The sequence below is a fragment of the Ricinus communis genome, chromosome 10, assembly GCF_019578655.1.
Source record: "Ricinus communis isolate WT05 ecotype wild-type chromosome 10, ASM1957865v1, whole genome shotgun sequence".
NCBI lineage: Eukaryota > Viridiplantae > Streptophyta > Magnoliopsida > Malpighiales > Euphorbiaceae > Ricinus > Ricinus communis.
In genome coordinates, this window is record NC_063265.1 from 19747443 (window position 1) to 19768895 (window position 21453).

The following is a 21453-nucleotide window of genomic DNA, read 5'->3' on the forward strand; positions in this document are numbered from 1 at the left end:
AATATATATAATAAAACTAAAATATAATTAAAAAATTTAAATATCTACTAAATTATATTAAAAATTATAATATTAAATTGATTAAATAGTCAAAATTTAAAATATAAATATATATTTTACAAAAAAATAAAATAATGAGAGTCTTTAGAAAACTTCATCACATTCTTTTCATGATCGTTATATTTGATAAAAAGAAAAGACCCATATGATCTTTCTTAACATCTGCAACATGAGGCAATCAGAATATTTTATTTATTTAATTATTAAAGAATAGATATCTTAGGAAAAAGAAATATAAATGACATATTTTTTATAATAAATTAGTAACACTTTAAAACGTATACAAAGTTTTCAACAGTGATTCTTGTTTTCATACCTTTTTTTTTTTTGTTTTAAAAGAGTGGCTTCATAAAGTTTTATAAATTGTGCGTTGTTATTATTATTTTAATTATAAAAAATTTAATAGTAATATTATTTATTAATTTGATACATATTTTAAAAATAATAACAATTTAAAATAATCTTAAGTGTTTTTTTTAATAAATTTTTAATATTTTAAAATTTTTTAATATAATAAATATAAAAACTATTTTAAGATTTTTATTAATTATATGTAGAATCATTAGCATAAATATTATTGATGTGAGATTTTTTATGATTAGTAATTATTATATAATTATAAAATTAATTAATTAATCAATATACTATTATTTAAAATTAAAATTATTATTTATTAGAATAATAATTTATCATTTAATATATTTTAATTATATAATAAATATAAAATTATTTATTAACATAATATTTATATGTCAAAGTTAAATACACATGTCAAAAAAAAATTTATACATCAAAAAAATTTATATTTAAATTTATCGGTTATATATATAAATAATATGTTACATTTTAAGATTAGATATTATTATACAACTAAAAATTAATTTATTAATAAATATAATATTTAATATATATAATCAAAATATTTTTAATATTAGAACTATTATTTAATTAAAAAATAATTTAATATTTAATAATTAATGTGAAAAAATACAGTTTGAATCATATTTGTCAAAAATAATTACATATATTAAAAATAATTCTATTTACGAAAATAGCAATACATATCAATTTTTTTCATATCTCATAATATCTTTAACTAGATAATATATACTACTTTTTTCTTTTAATTGAAATTGTAATATAAACTCCAAATTCAGACAAGGTAAATTTGTAAAATAATACTGTTTAATTAAATTATTATTTATATTATATTTAGATGGAATATATTAAGAAACTTATTTTGCTTACAAATAAATTTTAAATAAAATTCACTTATAATTTATTTAATTCTAAATAGAATTTACTTGTAATGAATTTCTATGTTTAATATATTAAAAAATAATTATAGAATTTACTTCAAATAAAATGAATATCTTTTAAAAATAAATCATAATAAATTTTTTTTATAGATATAAGACACTAGAAATAAAGTAAAATGAAATAATAAAATTAAAAGTGATAAGTAGATATTATAAAATATATTAATTTAATAATGTGACATTTATTCAAAAAAATTTGATTATTTTATTAAAAAATTATTTAATTAATAATTAATTCTATATATTAATTATATAAAATCTAAATCAATATTTTAGTTAACTAAATAAATAAATTTTAAAAAAATCTTATTTCAACCCAACATAATATCATTTTTTTTCTTTTATATAATGAAGAACGTCTATTTCCATAGCTTAAAACGTGTTTAGCCATAGAAGTCACAATTCTGGAAATGAAGATTGAAAATAACATTTAGTTAAAACTTTCAATTATGCAATATCACATATTTAACTATATATTAATCAGAATTTGATAGATTGGCTCCAATTTACTCAATGTAATCAATTAATTTTACTTTTCTTTAGTATTAATTGCAGATATTTTAATAATTTATAAAAGTAAATTTTTATTCTTTTTAATAATTTTTAGTTTACAGCCATCAAATCATTGGAAATAAATTATTACATAAAATTCAGTAAAAACATTTAATGAATTCAGACACTATTTTATTTTTTATTTTTCTACCCTTATTCTTTGAATTTCTTTTTGAATCAGTTATTCTCTGAAGTTAGCATCTTATTAATGGAACTTCTTTTTCTTTTTCACTCAACCAAATAAATCCTGATATATTAATAGGGCTGCATAAAATTTAGCCAAATTGGATATATTTGAGCCAATTTAAATAAAAAATTACATTTTTTAAATTTTATGTATTAGTTTTTTTTCTCAATCTAATAAAATTGAAATTTTGGATTTTATGGTGATTTAAAAATATAAAAAATTATGAAATTTCTAAAACCTAGTTTTTTGTTTAATATTTTGGTATGTGAAATTAGTATGAAAACATTGCTTTAATATGTTATTATCATAAAGCTTGAGACTCATTATTACTGCTATGTTAAGTTAATATCGTTTTGTATTTAAATTTATTTTTATTTTATTAAAGTTTTTAATTTTATTGTTCCATATTTGTTATATAATAAAAGATATTTAGTTTAATAAATCAAATGAGATACATTTCTTATATCTAAATATAAATAGCTAAATTTCTACAAAAAATATTACTTAATAAATAATATAAACCAACCGAAAATATAATTCTAGCTGGATTGATTTTATCGGTTTTAAATTTGGTTTGAATTATTTTTTAATTCAAAAAAGATATTTAGCATTAGCCAAATCAAGTTGAAGCTCAAATAAATTTAACAAGTTGAAGTCGAACACCATAATAATTAATACAATAATTTATGAACCTAATTGAAGTTTTGTCATGTTATTATTTTATTATTTTATGTTTTAATGTTATTATTCGAGTTTAATGAAGATTACTTGAATTTGAATATAAAGCTTAAAATTTATATAAAATTATCAGATTTAAGTAGAATTTAAATTTTAAAATATAATCTTACATTAATTTATATCAAAAACTAAAAATAAAATATTGAGCTCAAACTTATAAAATAAAAATAAAAATATACCTAAAATAGAACTTCAAGTGTTAAGTTTTATATTTGAGTGAAAGTTAGAATGGCAATGGCATTGTTTCAACTCAATTCTACAACTAATTAGTATAACCATGGATTATAAGAAAATAATTATATTAAATGTATATTATAAAATAAGGATGAGATTTGTCTACATGTTCACAAACTATTAATGATTAATGATGGAATACCATTTCCTCTCAGTATTGCCCAATGGACAAATACTTTAATGGTGGCTTCTATTATTATTATTATTATTTCATTTATTTTATATTTCCCTATTACCAATATCCAATAGAATTACATATCATCATCATTTTAGTGTTTATTTAATAGAATAAAATCCATACATAACATAAAAATACAATACAACTTTCTTATTTGAACTATTTGAACATTTTAAAATAAAATATACACTAATTTAGATAGTAATTTTTTTTATCTAAACTCAGTTTATATTACTATTTATATATGTTAAATTAATAAATTATTGTTATATATTTATTAATTTTAAATAATAAAATATATACCAATTATTTGATATTAAAATATAAAATATTTTTATATATATTTTATTTTTATTTTTATTATGTATCTAATAAATTTAGATAATAATTATTAAAAAATAAAATAGTTAATAAAAATCTAAAAAAGGAAAATAAATATTAATAAATTAAAAAATTGTAAAGTAAAAATTAAAAGGAAAAGAGAATAAAAATGCCATGAAGGCAAAAGAGAAGGCCAACATGTCCGGTGCCATCGTCACCGGATCTTTTTAGCCATAAATAACGACTTTGTCCACTCTCTCTCTCTCTCTGCTTATTGCTCAACATACCCATCTCATATCTGTGCATCATATCATTATTTTCTCCATTTTCCATCTCTAATAAGGCAGCCTTTCTCTGTCTAAATCTCACAACAACAACCTGAAAAAAAAAGAAAAAAAAGAAAAAAAAAAAGAAACCCACTCTTCCTCTTGAAAAGTTATAATAAGAAAGAGAAACCCAACACACACACAGCAATAATTCACTTTTCTTTTCTTTTCTATCGTTCTTTCCCTTTTCTCAGTATATCATATCATATCATCTCTTTATTTCCACCTCTGTTACCTCGTCCTTTTCATTCCCTTCTCTCCCTCTTTCTCTTCTATCGTCAGGCTGAGGTTTCTGGGTACGTTCAGTTTTATTGATTAATTGTTTATAATTCTGTTAGATCTCTTTCTTTTCTCATTCTTTATGATCTGGGCTTTCTTGATCTTTTGGTAATTTTTGTGGGTTTTCCTTCTTTTGGTGATCTATGCTTTGATCTATATATAACTTGGTTTTCTTATTTTTTGTCTGTTTGTTTGTTGGTGTTAATTGTTTCTCGTTGATCTCCGTAAATATTCTGTTTTCTTTGTTTTATGTTGTTGTATTGATTTTAATTTCATCTGGAGCTATGATTGATCACTCTATGTGGTAATAAACTATTTGATCAGATAACAAAATCAATTATGTTATCAATGCATTATTATGAGATGATTGCTTGTGATCAAAACCAAATAGATCATTGATCTATGAAGTTAGTTAGTGCCTGAAACTGTGATTCAGATTGCTGGTTTTTTATCCTGTCTAATCAGATTGTGGGGAAGTTGAAAATGATTTGCTTAGAGAAAATGTTTTGTCATATGTTGGGTTTGAAGCTCTTGATTAAAAATTCTCATTCAAGTATTTCAGCTGATTGCACATGAAATTTTCTCACCTGGGAACAAGGTATACCGCATTATTCTCCAACTATCTAGGGGAACTTGGGAACATTATGAATTAAGTATAGATAGTGCAGTAAAACTGGATCTCCCGTTAAAAGTATCTGACATTGCGGAATTAAGGGGATGGAAAGAAGTCTCTGTGTGAGAAATGAGAACATTTTCTGACACAAAGATGCTGACTGAAGATCCTCCACCACTTATGCTGACCTTATTTTGATGCCTTAGTTCTTATTTCAGGAGGTATGCAACAAAATCACACGTGCACAAAAATAACAAGAAAAAGATTCAAGTTGAAAAGATTGTTCTTGCAGACGAGGTCCCAGTTTCTTCTGTGGTGGTTATATTTCTGCTGACATCTGAAGCCTAAGCATGAGATTTTACACAATGGACTGCATCTGTTAGTTTACATATTTGAATATCATTATAGCCCAGGACCAGAAATGAAGACTCCTAGGAAGAGGCACTGCTTCTTCTGGCCTGATATTATCTAGAATGCAGGATATAGGGATGATAATCAATTGGTTACATCTAACGCTTCATTAAGAATGTCAGTGGATAAGTGACTTGCATATGCCGATGCTAGCAGGAAGTGTTACTGAATCTTGAAGGTACAAAACGATTGGAATTTTGTGACCTGTTTCAAGGATTGTTTTATGGGAATGCTTCATGAAATTCCAGATACAATCATCTGCATGCTACATGAAAGATCGTTGTTAGGCTTACTGGTAGGACTTATGGGACTGTTCTAGCTTCAGGAATGTGTCAACAATATCAAAGTTCTTGCTGACATTTTGTTTTTCTAGAATTCTAAGCTTTGCGCAATTTCTCAAATACTCTGACGTAGTTTCTCATCTGTCATCTCAAATACTAAGAAATGGTATTGAAAGTATGAAGTTGCTGGTTCTCAATATGGAAAGTATTCCTAGTTCTGCGTTTGGGCAATTTTGAGTTCTGTGGAATGATATTAGATGAAAATTTAGTTCAGTAATGAATGGTGCTTATTGTTCTTAATATTAAGAGATAAAGGGAAGGAGTGGTTGTTTTAATCTAAGTATGATGAAACCAGACAATTTTAAGGATTATAAATCTTGGGTGCTAACAAGACATCTGACTGAATATATACTGTTTCTTTGATGCTGTTTTCTAACTGAACCTTTGTAGGATGGATGGTTCATTTGCAATAACTATTACTGGAATAGAACAGAATTAGTGAGATTGTGGTAGGCTTTCCATGTTTTAGTGCACGAGTTTTTGTGACATCTTTAATCCTAATTGCAGTCCATTTCCTATAAGAGTGTTCTTTATTCTCACAAGTAGCATGGCAAAGTGATTTTAGGTTCAATGACAGGAAAATTCAATTTATTATTGATTATCGAAAGACGGATAAAAATAGTAAGAGAAGATAGATAGTTAGCAGATAAAAATTCAATTGTACTCTATATTGTTTTAAAGTAGATCATCTACCTTAAAAAGGGTTTACCTTTGTAAACGAGTCTTACAAGTTGAATTTCTTTTTGCAACTCGTGACCCTGATTGATTAGTATGCATTTACCTTTTTCTATCTTTTGTTTTGGATTGCTGTAAAATTTCCCTCTGAATTTTCTATGCTATTTTTGGAACTTGAAAGATAGCAGCATATGCAATGTGCATAGCAGTAACCTCCGTGCACTTTCCAGATAGCTGAAAGCAGATATCTGGAGTTTTTATCATTGCCAATTGTGATTCTCTTGAAACCAGTTATAAAGAGGATATCAAGCAATGTCTAGCTCCACAAAAGCTTTGGATCCTGCATTTCAGGGAGTGGGTCAGAGACCGTATCCTTTACAGAAGGAGCTATTTTGTGCATGAAAATATTGTCGGTGCAAACTTTTCGTGCTATGCATGTTCTTCTAAGTTGTATTTAATTGGATATATAAATGGAGAAAATGTGTCGTTTATATATGTTAAATGTTGAGCATGCTTCCAGTTTTCTCTGCACGGCTGTTTAACTTAACATTCATATAGAGGGACTGAAATTTGGCGAATTGAGAACTTTCAGCCAGTTCCCCTGCCAAAATCTGATTATGGAAAGTTCTACATGGGGGATTCGTACATTGTCTTGCAGGTAAATCTTTCTACCTCTTTGATATATGGTGGACTTCTCCAGTTCGGAATTAATTTTTTTTTGAAATTTACTTTGCATGGCTGGTGAAAATTCAGAATAAAGTTAACTGTTTCTCTTGTAAAAAACCTCTGTCAAGAATCTCAAATTTCATTTTGGTGACCTGCATATTAGTCAAAGTGGGCTTCTTTTTGTGTCTTTATTTTATTATGCACTCATCTGTCTACTTGCTTTGCAGACAACATCTGGCAAGGGAGGGGCTTATCTGTACGACATACATTTCTGGATTGGAAAAGATACAAGTCAGGTGTGCGTTTACTCCATTTTTCTTAATTCTTTCTTTGAGACCTGGATTTGTTCTAAAGTTATTGTCTTCACATTAGACTTAACAACTGGAAGTATGATCTTACTTGACATCATATCTTTCTATAGGATGAAGCTGGAACAGCTGCTATCAAAACTGTTGAACTCGATGCTGTTCTGGGAGGGCGTGCTGTTCAACACAGAGAACTACAAGGCCATGAATCTGACAAGTTCTTGTCCTATTTCAAACCTTGTATCATACCATTAGAGGGTGGTGTTGCTTCTGGATTTAAAACACCTGAAGAAGAACAATTTGAAACAAGGTTGTATGTGTGCAGGGGAAAGCGTGTGGTTAGAATGAAGCAGGTATCTTATTCTTTTTAACATGGACAAAATGATCCATAAGGAAGATTGCTTTAATATGAATCAGCTGTGGGAGTGGGAACATAGAATATGATTCTGCAATTGGCTTGTGTAGGTGCCCTTTGCTCGGTCTTCATTGAATCATGATGATGTGTTTATCTTGGACACTGAGAAGAAGATCTATCAGTTCAATGGTGCAAATTCCAATATCCAGGAAAGGGCCAAGGCTTTGGAAGTAATTCAGTTTTTAAAGGAAAAGTATCATGAGGGGACATGTGATGTTGCAATTGTTGGTAAGTACATGTATTTACATTATCATAATGCTTTTCCTTCCTGTCTAAGCAATTTTTCAACAGCCATGATTTTGTCCATCTATTATTGGCTCTTCCTCATTCTATCTTTTGAAGATTTTTTTTCCTGTTACTTATGTTTGATAATGGTTTGTCACTGTGTCAGATGATGGGAAATTAGATACCGAGTCAGATTCAGGTGAATTCTGGGTGCTTTTTGGTGGTTTTGCTCCAATTGGCAAAAAGGTTATCAGTGAAGATGATGCTGTCCTAGAGACTACTCCTCCTAAACTATACAGGTATGCTTTTCTTTTTATAATACTGGTTGTGCATGCATATTTATTCAGAGAGAATTAAGAGTTACATTGACTAGTGAGCTATAATGCCTATTTGGTAACAATCGCTGAAATGCCTATAAGTAGTGGATCAGCTTATTATAATATGCAGTATTATTAACATCTTTACTTGGTCCTTATACTGGATCCCTTAACGTTATAATCCTTTGGCACCTGGTCAAGTACTACTTTGCTATGTGTTTTGTATGAATTTGGGATCTGTGATCTGTTAGTTCTTCATGTTTTCTCATACTATGTTTAATAAAGATGTTGTGCACTTTTCATCAGTAAGAATACAAAGTTCAATCCAATATATTTATCATTGAGCCTTGGCTTCTCCGAGGAATCTTATATGGTAGCTTAACTGAATGTCTTTACCTTTATGGACTTGCTTCTTGTTGATATTATAAAATAAATTTCTCTAATAGCGAAACTTTAACCTCTTTTCTTGTGGAGGTAATTCTTCTGCATGGATGCGAGTCATTTGCTGTCTATTTTCAGCAGATGCTATGTTAACTTCAAATTCAGTTTCTGATTCATTTATTGTCAAATAATCAAATTTCAACACTTTGAAAGTAACTTGGATATGAGCTTACAGTGTTTTATGATGTATGCATTTATCAACATAAGGAGCTAAATTTTTTATAACTGCTTCCTGTAGCATTACTGATAGTGAGGCAAAGATTGTAGAAGGAGAACTGTCCAAAGGCATGTTAGAGAACAACAAATGCTATCTACTGGATTGTGGTGCTGAGGTGTTTGTTTGGGTTGGCCGTGTAACTCAAGTCGAAGAGAGAAAAGTTGCCAGCCAGGCTGCTGAGGTAGAGATGTAGAATTTATTCTATTTCCTTTTGTCTTAACAAATATATGGGTTCTCAACTCCAAATTTTATTTTCAGGACTTTCTTACAAGCCAAAACAGGCCAAAATCTACTCGTATAACCCGGGTTATTCAAGGATATGAGACTCATTCATTCAAGTCGAACTTTGATTCCTGGCCAGCTGGTTCAGCAGCTCCTGGTGCTGAAGAGGGAAGAGGGAAAGTAGCAGGTAATGTTCATTTCCTGATTGTTGAATTAAATAGAGTATTTTTGATTCACATTATTAAAGATTTGGTATTTATTGAATGCTAGCTTTGCTGAAGCAACAAGGTGTCGGTGTCAAGGGTATATCAAAAAGTGCTTCTGTTAATGAGGAAGTCCCACCATTGCTTGAAGGAGGTGGAAAGATGGAGGTTTAGTTGATATTTCACTCTCATGGTTTTTTTGGGGAGGTTTATTTGATAGGCGACTAGTCTACTATCCTTCATAAATATTGATATTGTTTGCTTTCTAGGTATGGTGCATCAATGGTAGCGCAAAGACTCCATTGCCCAAAGAGGATATTGGTAAATTTTACAGTGGAGATTGCTATATCATACTTTACACCTATCATTCCGGTGATAGGAAAGAAGATTTCCTTCTGTGCTGTTGGTTTGGGAAGGATAGCATAGAGGTAATTCACGTGGTTAATATTTGTGTATAAAATAATGAAGATTATAGTGATAATAATAATATAAACGAAGGCAAACATTGCAAGTAACTGTACCCTGGCTATTCCGATGTTTGCAGAGCGTGCTTATCCATTTAAAAACAGAAAGCAGAACTACTCTGTTTAGAACAGACACATATATGATCTAGTTTTTGAAAAACTTATTTTCACTGGCTTTCTCTTTTTTTTTTTTTCCCCATCTTCTTCTAATTAAGTTAGATGGATAGAAATTAATGCCTCATAGATCCACTTGCTTCCCTTGCTGCCTGAGGCTTTTGGTGCTCCCTCATGCTGGGTGCTGGACCACATTATACTTGGACCAGCAACCCTGAGATGTAAATTTTATCTTATAAATTTGATCTAGCATGTTATTTTGTTTTAAATTGGTGCATTTCTTTTTCACTTTGGGGTTTGCTATATGAAGTACTTGAAGTTTGAGATGCGTTAATTTTCATGATTTTGATGTTCTTTATTTCTTAACAAGTCATGAATATAGACTTTAAGATTTTGTTCTGCAAGTTCTTCATGTGTCATATCTGTCTGATAAATCCTAGACTTAACCCTATGTTTGGGAACGGGTGAAAATGAGGGTGGAGAAAGGATAGGGGAGAAAGTGAGGGTGGTTGTAATTTTTCTTTGTTTGCGAAAACAAGAGAAAGAGATGAGAAATTGAAAAAGTATAAAAGTGATCACCCGGGCCCACCAATATATAATCACTTGGATTTGGAGAGAAAGGGAGGAGAATTTTGTTTTGATTATTGAGCTTCTAAATCAATGTACATATTTACTCCAATAAGACATATTTTCTTACCTATAGATTTTATATATGAATGAACATAATTGTAATTTTAAATGTTTAAAATTTACTTTTATTATAATTCACTCTTTTAAATATAATAAAATTTTGTCATATTTCATTTCTTTCCCTCAACTTTTCACTCATTTCCAAACAAGAAGATTAAAATTAATTTTCTCCTCACTTTCTCCCTCCACCCACTTCTTTTCCAAACAAAGGGTAAAAGTGACATGCAAGACCCTAGACTTAAAAGTTGCATGCAACACTCTTTCTTATCTTTTCTTTTTATGCACTTTAATTTTCATCACATTGTAATTAATAAGTTGTTGAATCATGGTGCTACAGTAATATATGTTTATGCACTTTTCTCTAAAAGGATTTTAATAATATATCTAATTGATTTTTTTTTAAGCTGTTGCCATGTTCTTTCATGCTTCTGTTTATCTTTGATGCTTGTGTTTTTCTTTGATATCTTGGGATCTTTTCATATGTGCATTTTTACTCGTACTAATTTCTGCTTTTGTAATTATCTACTTCAGGAAGACCAGAAGACAGCTGTTAAGTTGGCCAACACAATGTCCAACTCACTAAAGGGTAGACCTGTTCAGGTATGATATTATCTGGAGTCAAGTCGTAGAATGTTGCTTCTAGTATTTTTAAGTAATAAGTGCTTCTTGCAGGGTCACATTTTTCAAGGTAAGGAGCCACCACAGTTCATTGCACTTTTTCAGCCAATGGTTGTCCTCAAGGTACAGCTTCAAAGTTTTATGGAATATCTGATGTTGAGTTAACTACAACCACAATAATTAAATGTTTTGTTTGATGTTGGGAGCTGTGCTAACTAACATATAATTTATAATGTCTTCAGGGTGGTGTGAGCTCTGGTTACAAGAAATTTATAGAGGAGAAAGGATTGACAGATGAAACTTATACAGCAGAGTGTGTTGCACTATTTCGGATATCTGGAACTTCAGTTCATAACAATAAAGCAATACAAGTTGATGGGGTATAAATGTCAAGCTTCCTCTTTTCCTTATAAATTTTGTTAAAGTCTCCTGTGAACATACTTCCCTTCTATTATTTTATTTAGCTTTGAACTTGCACAATATTAGTTTCTGTTTTTGATATATATATATATATATATTTTTCTGCTATTTTGAATGTGGTGTCTTCAAATTGAACTTTCTTCTTGCTGATAACTAGAATAGTTTCAGTTCTATCTTTAGAAAAAAAGGAAAGGATAATCCTGCAGCTTTTGTTGCCTTGGAGGATGTAATATAGCTAATGTATCAGTTGCAACCATGTTGCTCAGATATTAATTCTGGAGTCTTGCAATTTTCTAATAGTAGGGCAAGATTTATTTAGGGTTGCAATATTCTAAAAGTAGGGCAAGATTTGGGATCCATTGTAGAAGGACAGATTTGGACACGAAGAAAATGTACATAATAATCTTTAAAATGTCCACAAGGTTCTGTACTTAAAGTAAATTCCTGAAATGCCTGTGATTTGAAGAAGTGGAGATATCTCTTTACTGTTTCAGCTCTCAGAATCATCTTCAATTCAGTGGAAATTAAATTTTTTTGACACTTAAAATTACGTGGACTCATCCTATTTTATTAGGTAAGCAAACCTTTGGAGTTTTCAGAAGGATTGGTGAGTCACAATGAAAACTCTGTAAGTCTTGAAGGATGGAAGATATTGGTAAAAAGTAAAGCTATGTATTTCTCACAAGTGCATGACAACTCAATGATTTTACCGGTATTTGACTATTATCACGCTGTTGTTCCGGTAGTGAGATATCGCACCTAAAATAGCATGATGTCAATAGGGATTTGTTTAGTTGACCAAATAAGGTTTGTTGAGTCTGATATGAAAAACCAAACATGGGGGCCCAGTTACTTTCTCTTTTCTATTTTTATCTTTGATGCTTGTATTATGAACTCCCTTTTATATTCTTTTCCCTCTTTTCATTTGTTTCACAAATGCTACTCATTTGATTTTTACAGATGCAAATCAGTATGAACATTTCGATCACATCATTAAATTGCCTCCTACATTCATATGAACTGAATTATTTTCTTATTTATATTACTAAATTGCATGTTTCCGATTTTTGCTTCAGGTGGCAACATCATTGAACTCTACAGAATGTTTCCTTCTGCAATCTGGTTCTTCAATGTTCACGTGGCATGGGAATCAAAGTACCTTCGAGCAGCAGCAGTTATCTGTGAAAATTGCTGAATTCTTGAAGGTTATTTTCTAATTAAATTCGTATTATTTGAAATATTTTTTTTAGTCCTTGGAATTACTCCCGTTACTTTGTCATTATCAAGTAATCTACAGTAACATTAGAATTTAAAATAGATCTGCCCATCAACTAGCTAGTGGAATTCACCAGCTTTTCACTATTCTAATCAATTTGAAGGAGAATGGGAATATAATGATAACAGTCATGCATATATCATCCAGATTTTTCTCATATTCTCTTTTCTCATTTTATGCATTGTTGCAAGTTCTCTCGAGTTAGGCAGGTTGGTACTGGTGAGTTTGCAAATAAAGTCCTTATTTTACTAAGCCATGTTCTCTAGTTTTTTAGCAATTTGCCAGTATTTGCAATTTTCTCAGTAGCATCTGTTGATTTTTCTTTTGAAAAATTTCTCTTTTAATCAAATGTTTGGAACTCAAAATAGAAGTTTATTCCGTTTTGTTCTTTATATTAGTTGGTCTAACTTTCATTTCCCCTAACAATTCAGCCAGGAGCTATTTTGAAACATGCTAAAGAAGGAACTGAAAGCTCAGCTTTTTGGTTTGCACTTGGAGGCAAACAAAGTTACACCAGCAAAAAAACTTCATCAGAAATTGCCAGAGACCCACACTTGTTCACTTTCTCATTCAATAAAGGTGACCTTTCTTGTTGTTAAGTAGTGCCAAATTTCCAAATTAGTTTTATGTCCTCTTGAAATAATATCTTATAAAGATTTTGAAGTAGTTGAAATAACATTCTAACCGCCTTCTTATTTTCGTTTTGCTGCTCTACGGATCTCTCAGGAAAGTTTCAGGTGAGTTCTGGACTTGTAAATGTCTTGAAAACTACTTCGCCGCAGTTGCTTAGCAACTCTTAATATTCTCTTTGGCAGGTTGAAGAAGTCTACAACTTTTCTCAGGATGACCTGTTGACTGAGGATGTTTTGATACTTGATACACATGCTGAAGTGTTTGTCTGGGTTGGTCAATGTGTAGATCCCAAAGAAAAGCAGAGTGCTTTTGAAATTGGCCAGGTAATCCTCAAAAAAATATTATGTTCTTTTTTATTTTTCTATGTGCTTCAGTGAAACTGTTGTGTATTTTTATACTGAGCAGAACAAGATTATTGATCCATGTAACTAATTTTTACTATTTGAATTGAGGTTGAGTTGAGAGCTAAGCAGATTTCCTGTATCATAGTGTTCTTTTAACTTATTGCATATGTTCTTTGCAGAAATATATAGAAATGGCTGCTTCTCTTGATGGTTTGTCTCCAAATGTGCCTCTGTACAAAGTTACCGAGGGAAATGAACCATCTTTCTTTACAACATACTTTTCATGGGATCCCACAAAAGCGATGGTAGGTTATGCTTCAACATTATCCATATTTTCCGAAGTTCTTAAAATCATTATTACATAATTCATTGTAAATAGTGAATTCTACAGTGTATCTGGCAAATTTGGGCAGAATTGAAATGAATGATATGCATTGGCAAAATGGAACTTCCCTGATTGCAAATAATGGAATTTTAGTCATCTAGGTGTAAAAGTCGATGATGGACTTATATAGTCAACGAGTTTTTAGGATTTAACTCTAAAGTGAACATTTTAATGAAGTTTGAGGTGTCTTGTTGAATAAGCAAATTGTAAACTGAAAACAAGTTCAGATGCAAGATCTGAGATCCTGAGGCATAAGAGCCTCCAGATATGGTGAAACTGAAATCCTTCGGTAATGGATTGCATGAGAATTAAGAAGCTGCAGAAATAAATCGCTGAAGCATCTAGGTTCTAGAATGCCAAGGAAAATGTATTTATGGATAAAGTTGTAGAATTTTGCAAATTTAAAACTTGGTCATTAACCTGTGGTTGATGACGTGTTGCTCTAATGATCTGACTTTAATTTGAAAATTTATTATCAGTTGCTGTGCAAAAAGATGTAGATTTTGAATATTCCTGAAAAAGTGGCATTAATTAGGGAATAAGAAAGTGAAGAATTGTGGTTTTGGAGCATAGATAGTAAAATGTGTGGTTTTGCAAGCCTAAATTAGGATGGTATGGCAATGTGTTTGATTTCTGCAAATGTTAGATATTCAAGAGATCTATTATTCATTTTCAGTAAAAATAATAAGAAGAGAGAAATCTAGTATTCGGTTACTGGAAACTTTTGCCTCTCTCTCTTTCCATGTATGTGTATATATTGTTTTGTTAGTTAAGTTCAGTGCATCTTAAGAACTTTCCTCCATCATCTGCAGGTTGCAGGAAATTCATTCCAAAAGAAGGCGGCATTACTGTTTGGTGTTGGGCATCATGCAGCAGATGTAAGTGGTTGATTTATTGTATCAGACAATTGACTGTTGCATAACCTGGTTTTGGATATATAATATAATCATATTGACCACATATGTGTTTGTACATAGTTTTAGGACCTGTTTGGTTAAGCTGTTATTGATAGCTAATAGTTGGTAGTTATTGCTGGTAATTGATAGTTGATAGCTAGTAGCTAATAGCTAATTGATTTTAATTGTTTGGTAAATTATTATTAGTTGTTGTTGATAGAATATTCAATTAATAATATAAGTTTCAAATGAAATTTTATTTTCAATTATGTAGAATATAATATTATAACTTTAATCAGACATGTTAATCGTATATTAGACATAAAATATATACCAAAACAATTTTTATATTAATAAGTAAAGATAGTTAACACGGTATCATATATTATTTTAATTTTATAAAAAAAGAATAAAGCATTTAGTCAATTGTTTTTAGAAAAATTTAAATTAGTACTTTTAAGAGATATAAGGAATAACTCAATTTGTTTTTTCTTAATAAATAATTCAAATTAAGTTACTATAAATTAAAATCTAAAGAATAATAAATAAGATTAAAAAATATTTAAAAAGTTAGTTTAGTCTACTCAATTTAAAAATAAGAGTTGTTTGTGAAAAGTTCCAAACTGGAGCTGTTCAATGTCCAATAGCTACCAGTTGTTCAAATAAATTAATCAAACACCTTGATATAGCTTTTGGGAACTGAAAAGCTATCAGCTGCTTTCCAATGGCTATGTCAAACACCTTCTTAGTCTTGTATACAATATATGGTCTTTCAAGACACCATGTTCTTCCCCTATCTTTGTTGCAGCCTTCCTTCTCCTTTTACTAGGATAGCTTCTTTTTTCTTGCATGAACTGGTTGGTATGAAACTAGGCCATATGTTCTCTCATGTCTGAGCAGATGATTAAAAAGTATCTTGACAGCTCATTCTCTCTTCATTTTTTTCCTTCTCAATTTGGTTTATAATTAGGATCTACTTGACTCCTGCGTTAAAAGAGCTGTTACTCTTGATTTAAATGCCTGGATGTAGAATCTAGATATTGTTTGTGGTGCACTTCAATTGGTGAAATTTTTTCTCCTCTCTTTTCTATGTATTCTTCTTCCTTTAATGGACTGCTCAGCAAGAACTGTTTTCTGTGAACGGCTTAGTTTTGCAGTGATTTACCTTGGCTGATGCAAGTTAATATAGCATGTGCTATCCTCATTATTAATTAGACCCTGCTGTTCATTTGATGTTCTTGTTTATGCTAGTGTAATTTTATGGAGTCTTATTTCTGATGTTATTTCTGAGGATGATGAGAGAGATTGTTATATTCGCCAGCTGTGCCTTTTGACAGTAGCATATGATATTTATGCAATATCTCTATGCAGGAGAAATCCAATGGGAATCAAGGAGGACCAACTCAAAGGGCTTCTGCTTTAGCTGCCTTATCTAATGCATTTAACCCATCCTCTGGGAAGATGGGCCCTTCAGTAAGTTGATTGTTCTTGAATTGACTTAGATAAATTCAGGCATGATTTTCACCTTGTGGGCAGTTCAACTACTCATTTACTTGTCTTGTGATATACATCATTGTGTTATTACATTGTTTTTCTTCTGTTTTCTTCTTCATTTATTGCCCCTGTATGGGGCCTTTTCTTTTCCCTTTCCTTTCTTTGGTGCAATGAGCAGCTTCTTTTAGTCATTCTATTTAATTGGTTGGGCTGTTCCTTCTCCACTTCTCTAATCCTGTAGAAAATGTTTAAACGTTCAAAATACTTTTCTTTCTTGTTATGCATCACTTCTGCTGAGACTTCAGTGGTGTGATCGAGTTCTATTTGGAACTCGTTTATAAGTTTGCATAATCATGTCCTTTTATGCTTTATTGTTGTATGTGAAATCAACAAGCACAACGCCTGCATGCAGACTCAGAGATACATATATATATATAAACACACACATATGGACACACACACACATTCTGATTTGAAATGATTATTTTATGGTTGTTATAAAGCTTTTGCATTCCATTAAATGATTGCAGTTCTAAATTGCTAATTTAATTCTGTACCTTTGTTTATTCTTTTATCTATTTCTGTTTTTCCTTTTTTAGAGATTTTGTAATTTCTTCAATATTTTCCTCTTTTTATTAATCCACCATGTCCTTGTGCTGTCAAGAATTTATACTTGTTGATAAAGTGTGTATAGATGATGTTTCATTTCCCATGTCTTCTTCTTAGTTCATTTTCTGAATGTATTATGTTCTTGCTACAGGGTCAAGATAGGTCCAATGGATCTAATCAAGGACCGACACAAAGAGCTTCAGCTTTAGCTGCTTTGAATTCTGCATTTAGCTCATCTCCTGGATCCAAATCCACTACTTCAAGGCCATCTGCAGCAGGTCAGGGATCACAAAGAGCTGCTGCTGTAGCTGCTCTTTCACAAGTGCTTACTGCTGAAAAGAAGAAAACACCTGGAAGCTCTCCCTCACGCAGTCCTCCCCCAGAAGCTACTTTTTCCCGTAAGCATGCACAAACTCTTAGATCATATTTCATTATATGGAAGGGCTGCAGCTGCTTTAAAATCTCTGTATCATCAATTTCTATAAGAGTCGTCTTCTTTTGTATTGTTTTTCTTGAATTAAATTTTACCTTCTGTTTGTGCATTTGCGTATGGGATCAAAGTATCTAATGCATTTAAGCACTTGCAGCTGAAGGGAAAAGTGAAAATTCAGAAGTGGAGAATCCTGAAGAAGTCTCAGAAGTGAAGGAAACAGAGGAAGTTGCATCTGTTTCTGAAAGTGTTGGGGAGGATTCAGAGACAAAACAAGACACTGAGCAGGATGACAAAAGTAATCAAAGCACTGATAGTACATTCAGTTATGATCAGCTGAAGGCTCATTCTGAGAATCCTGTAACTGGAATCGATTTTAAACGGAGAGAGGTGCGTAATACTATTGAATGCTGCTGGCAATTCACCTATATTTATTTCTTTAAATGGGTATTTAAAACTTTTCTCCATTTCAATTCTCAGGCCTATCTTGCAGAAGAGGATTTCCAGACTATATTTGGGATGACAAAAGAAGCATTCTATAAATTGCCAAAATGGAAGCAGGACATGCAGAAGAGAAAAGTTGATTTATTTTAGATATCACAAATCACATGCATCAAAAGGAATGATATCTCTACTTCTGAATGCTTCAACTTACACTTCCTCATTCATTATGATCTTCGCCGCCCTGTCGAAAAGTTGTGGTTTTTTTTTTGTTCATTTTCTTTTCTTTTTTTTTTTTCTTTTTTTTTTTCAGGGCACGTCTTGCCCGGCTTGCTTTGTCTAGCAATTTTAGTATCTGCCCTTTGATGAGTCTAGCTGTGATTAGCATCCATATTTGTTGTGATAATGCCTGAAGAGTGGTTTTGCCCTTTTTTATCATTTTTCCTTCTTTTATCTCCTGCTGCCTCTTCTGTAATGATACCAGATTGTAGTTCTATAGTAGGCAGTTGGCAGGTCATTCTTTCATTTGGTCAGTATTGTATCCCATATGTGATCTATTAAGACCTTTTTCTTCTTTTAATTCTTCTTTTTCTTTTTCTTGTTCTTTTCCTACTTTTTATTTGCTAAGAGGAAAAGGGAAGGGGAGGGGGGGTATATGTATTGCATTTGTACTGTACTTCCAATATTCAGGAATGAAAGTTTGTTGTTTGGAATAATACGGTTTTGCTCCATTTATTATTACAATTTCTTTTTTCTTTTTTTCCTTTTGTTATTTGAAGTTCCTAACTTAATAGATAAATTGCCTTGTGTGACATATTATTTGTAAGATCTATAAAATTTTCGGTTTTATTTGTATCTACAATTTACAATTTGATGATGTATTATACATAATTTCTTTTCCAAGTAAATAAAAATGTAGTGTTATAGATCCTACCTTGATCCATGTTTATTAAACAACAAAAAGAAGAAAGAAAGTTCTTTCACTATAGTAAAAATTAAATACTAACAATATTTTTAAATTGTAAAAACTTAATTGAGTTTTAAGTTAAAAAATATTTATAACTAATATTAAATTAAATGTATATACAAGATGAGAAATTCTTATTCAATAATATAATTAATTATATTTAAATATAAATTAATAAATATCTGTATATTTTATTTTAGTGTTATTATTTTAATTTTTTTGGTAGACTCGAATTTGAGAAGTTTTTTGATACAAAGGCAATTATTTTATATAGGGTAAAGTTTAAAAAATTGCCTTATAATTTGATACTTTTTCACACCAGGGATAAATATATTTTTTGTACTAAAAAAGTAACACGTGTTTTATTTTCTTAGTATTTTTTAGCTATATTTATATTTTTATTATTTCTTACATAGTTCTATATCTATTTAACTTGAACCATCACTCAATTATGATTTTAAAAGCAATATGACATCTAATAATGTATTATTAAAATTTTATTTAAAAATTATCTTTTAGATTTGATTAAAAATAAAAAAAACATATTTTTTATAATTTTTTATGATTATAGAATATCTAGTCGGATGCTAAATTACTTGAAAATACTTATTTTATCAAAAATCTATCTTTCTATTAATATTTACAATATAAGAAATAAAAAAGTTAAATGTACTAAAAAAAGTGCTAATAAAAAATACATATTACTCTTTTGATATAAAAATTACATATGTCTCAAGTGTAAAAACATCAAATTATATAGTAATTTTTTAAACTTTACCCTTTTATATATAGGTGCCACTAAAAGAAAAAGCTAAATGAAAATTGTATTTTTATTTTAATTATAAATAAAAGTTAAGAGACTTGAATTTCATATTTTATTTAAATTGAAATATACACATTCTGTTAGGCTAAGTATATGAATGCAAATGAAGAAAGGCAGTCATCATAATAATTTAGAATATGATTTTATTTTACTTAGTGATTATTTTTTGAGTTGAAGACTAATAATTTAGCTTGTCATTTTTTATAATAATTTTAATGTAGCAATTTGTTAATTTTAAATCTATATATGTGGTTATTTGTCGTTTATTATTTTATAGTTTTTGTTTTTCATAAGTTCAATAATTAATGTTATGAATTATATGAAAATCAATTGTCTATCATATGATATGATGATTTATTAATTAGATTAAATTAATTAGTATTAGATTGTCAATTACTTAAAGAATTAAGATTTAAAGATAAGTATAAATAAATATCTTGTGGTTTTACTGGTTTACAATTTTAAATGTATATTTTCTTTTAAATAAAGAGATGTATGTAGTTAGAGATTATAACAAAAAAGGTGTACCGTTAAAAAAATTTGATTTGCAAGAACTTAGATATTTTTATTCTGATTAAACATCATTATCATATGAGTTTAGAGTTTAATAACTTTTAGTTTTGTTATTTAATCATCAAAATCGATCTCATAAGATCAATGGCTTCTTAAACTGTGATTGACAATTAAACAATAAAAACATAGATTATTAAGTTTTAAATTCATATTATCAAACACGAGCAGCATGATATGATGATTGATTAGAGTGTATGGTTAAATCCTTGTAAATCAAGACTTTTACGGTAAAATATTTTTTTTATCACAATTTGTAATCACATACATCTTTTTGTCTGAAGCATACTTAAAATTGTAAAATGACAACACTGCATAATAATTTTTGGTACTTATTCCTAAGATTTATCACCGAAGATATTTAGAATAAAATCTAAATTGGTTATTGACCATATTGCTCTAGTTCAATTTAGGCATTTTCTAAATTTATAGATACATATTTATCTTAATTTAGTCCTTTCTTTTATGAAAATAAGAGAGTGAGTTACATACTCTCTAAAAAAGAATGGATTGGATGAAAAATAAAAAGTTAATTTTTATATTAAATTAAATTATTTAAATTTAGAAATATTATATTAATATTTAAATAAAAATATAATTAAAAATAAATATTACTACTCTTTATTATTTTTATTTTTTTAAATAATAAAAGTGAAGCAAACAGTTACGGTTACAGTAGCACTGACAATGAATATGATAGCGTTTTCAACAGAATAATAACAGTAATAACTACTTATTGTCTAATTATATTAATTGTACTAAAACTATAAAATAGTTTTTAAATATTATTAGAAGATTTTTTATTTATTTTTTATTTTTTAAAATAAATAACTTCAATTTTTTTAAATAAAATTAATTTGATTGAAATATATAAAAAAGATTAAGTTAAAAAGTTTAATAAATTTGAAAAATCGACTAAATTGGACTTGAGCGACAAAATCAATAGCAAAATTCAACTTGATCCCAAGATATCACGGGAATTGACAATATACCAACTGGGTTCATTACTTATTGAATTAGGTTTAGAAATACCA

General features: G+C 29.3%; 1 protein-coding gene across 5 annotated transcripts; it reads left to right on the forward strand.

The window, feature by feature from the left end:
* Nucleotides 1-3700: 3700 nt before the first annotated feature.
* On the forward strand, nt 3701-18639 carry LOC8287675 (villin-3). 5 transcript variants are annotated; one of them, XM_048380119.1, is made up of 24 exons: nt 3701-4211; nt 6416-6602; nt 6793-6892; nt 7128-7196; nt 7322-7558; nt 7671-7848; nt 8012-8144; nt 8842-9001; nt 9079-9229; nt 9313-9413; nt 9515-9673; nt 11045-11113; nt 11186-11254; nt 11374-11511; nt 12628-12756; nt 13259-13406; nt 13554-13564; nt 13643-13783; nt 13984-14109; nt 15002-15067; nt 16457-16558; nt 17340-17586; nt 17776-18008; nt 18099-18639. In XM_048380119.1, exons 2-24 carry the CDS (start codon nt 6547-6549, stop codon nt 18210-18212), a joined length of 2937 nt encoding a protein of 978 aa, XP_048236076.1. In that variant the 5' UTR covers nt 3701-4211; nt 6416-6546; the 3' UTR covers nt 18213-18639. The 5 variants fall into 5 exon arrangements, with proteins under 5 accessions (XP_048236076.1, XP_048236077.1, XP_048236078.1 ...); XM_048380120.1 differs by having other exon boundaries at nt 6420-6602; XM_048380121.1 differs by having other exon boundaries at nt 6423-6602.
* Nucleotides 18640-21453: the final 2814 nt, after the last annotated feature.

Excerpts from the sequence above, each read along its gene's own strand:
- LOC8287675 (XM_048380119.1), top strand. The coding sequence starts at position 6,547 with ATGTCTAGCTCCACAAAAGCTTTGGATCCTGCATTTCAGGGAGTGGGT. Across the intron at positions 11,512-12,627 it reads AAGCAATACAAGTTGATGGG|GTGGCAACATCATTGAACTC; the intron begins GTATAAATGTCA and ends TTTTTGCTTCAG. Across the intron at positions 15,068-16,456 it reads TTGGGCATCATGCAGCAGAT|GAGAAATCCAATGGGAATCA; the intron begins GTAAGTGGTTGA and ends ATCTCTATGCAG.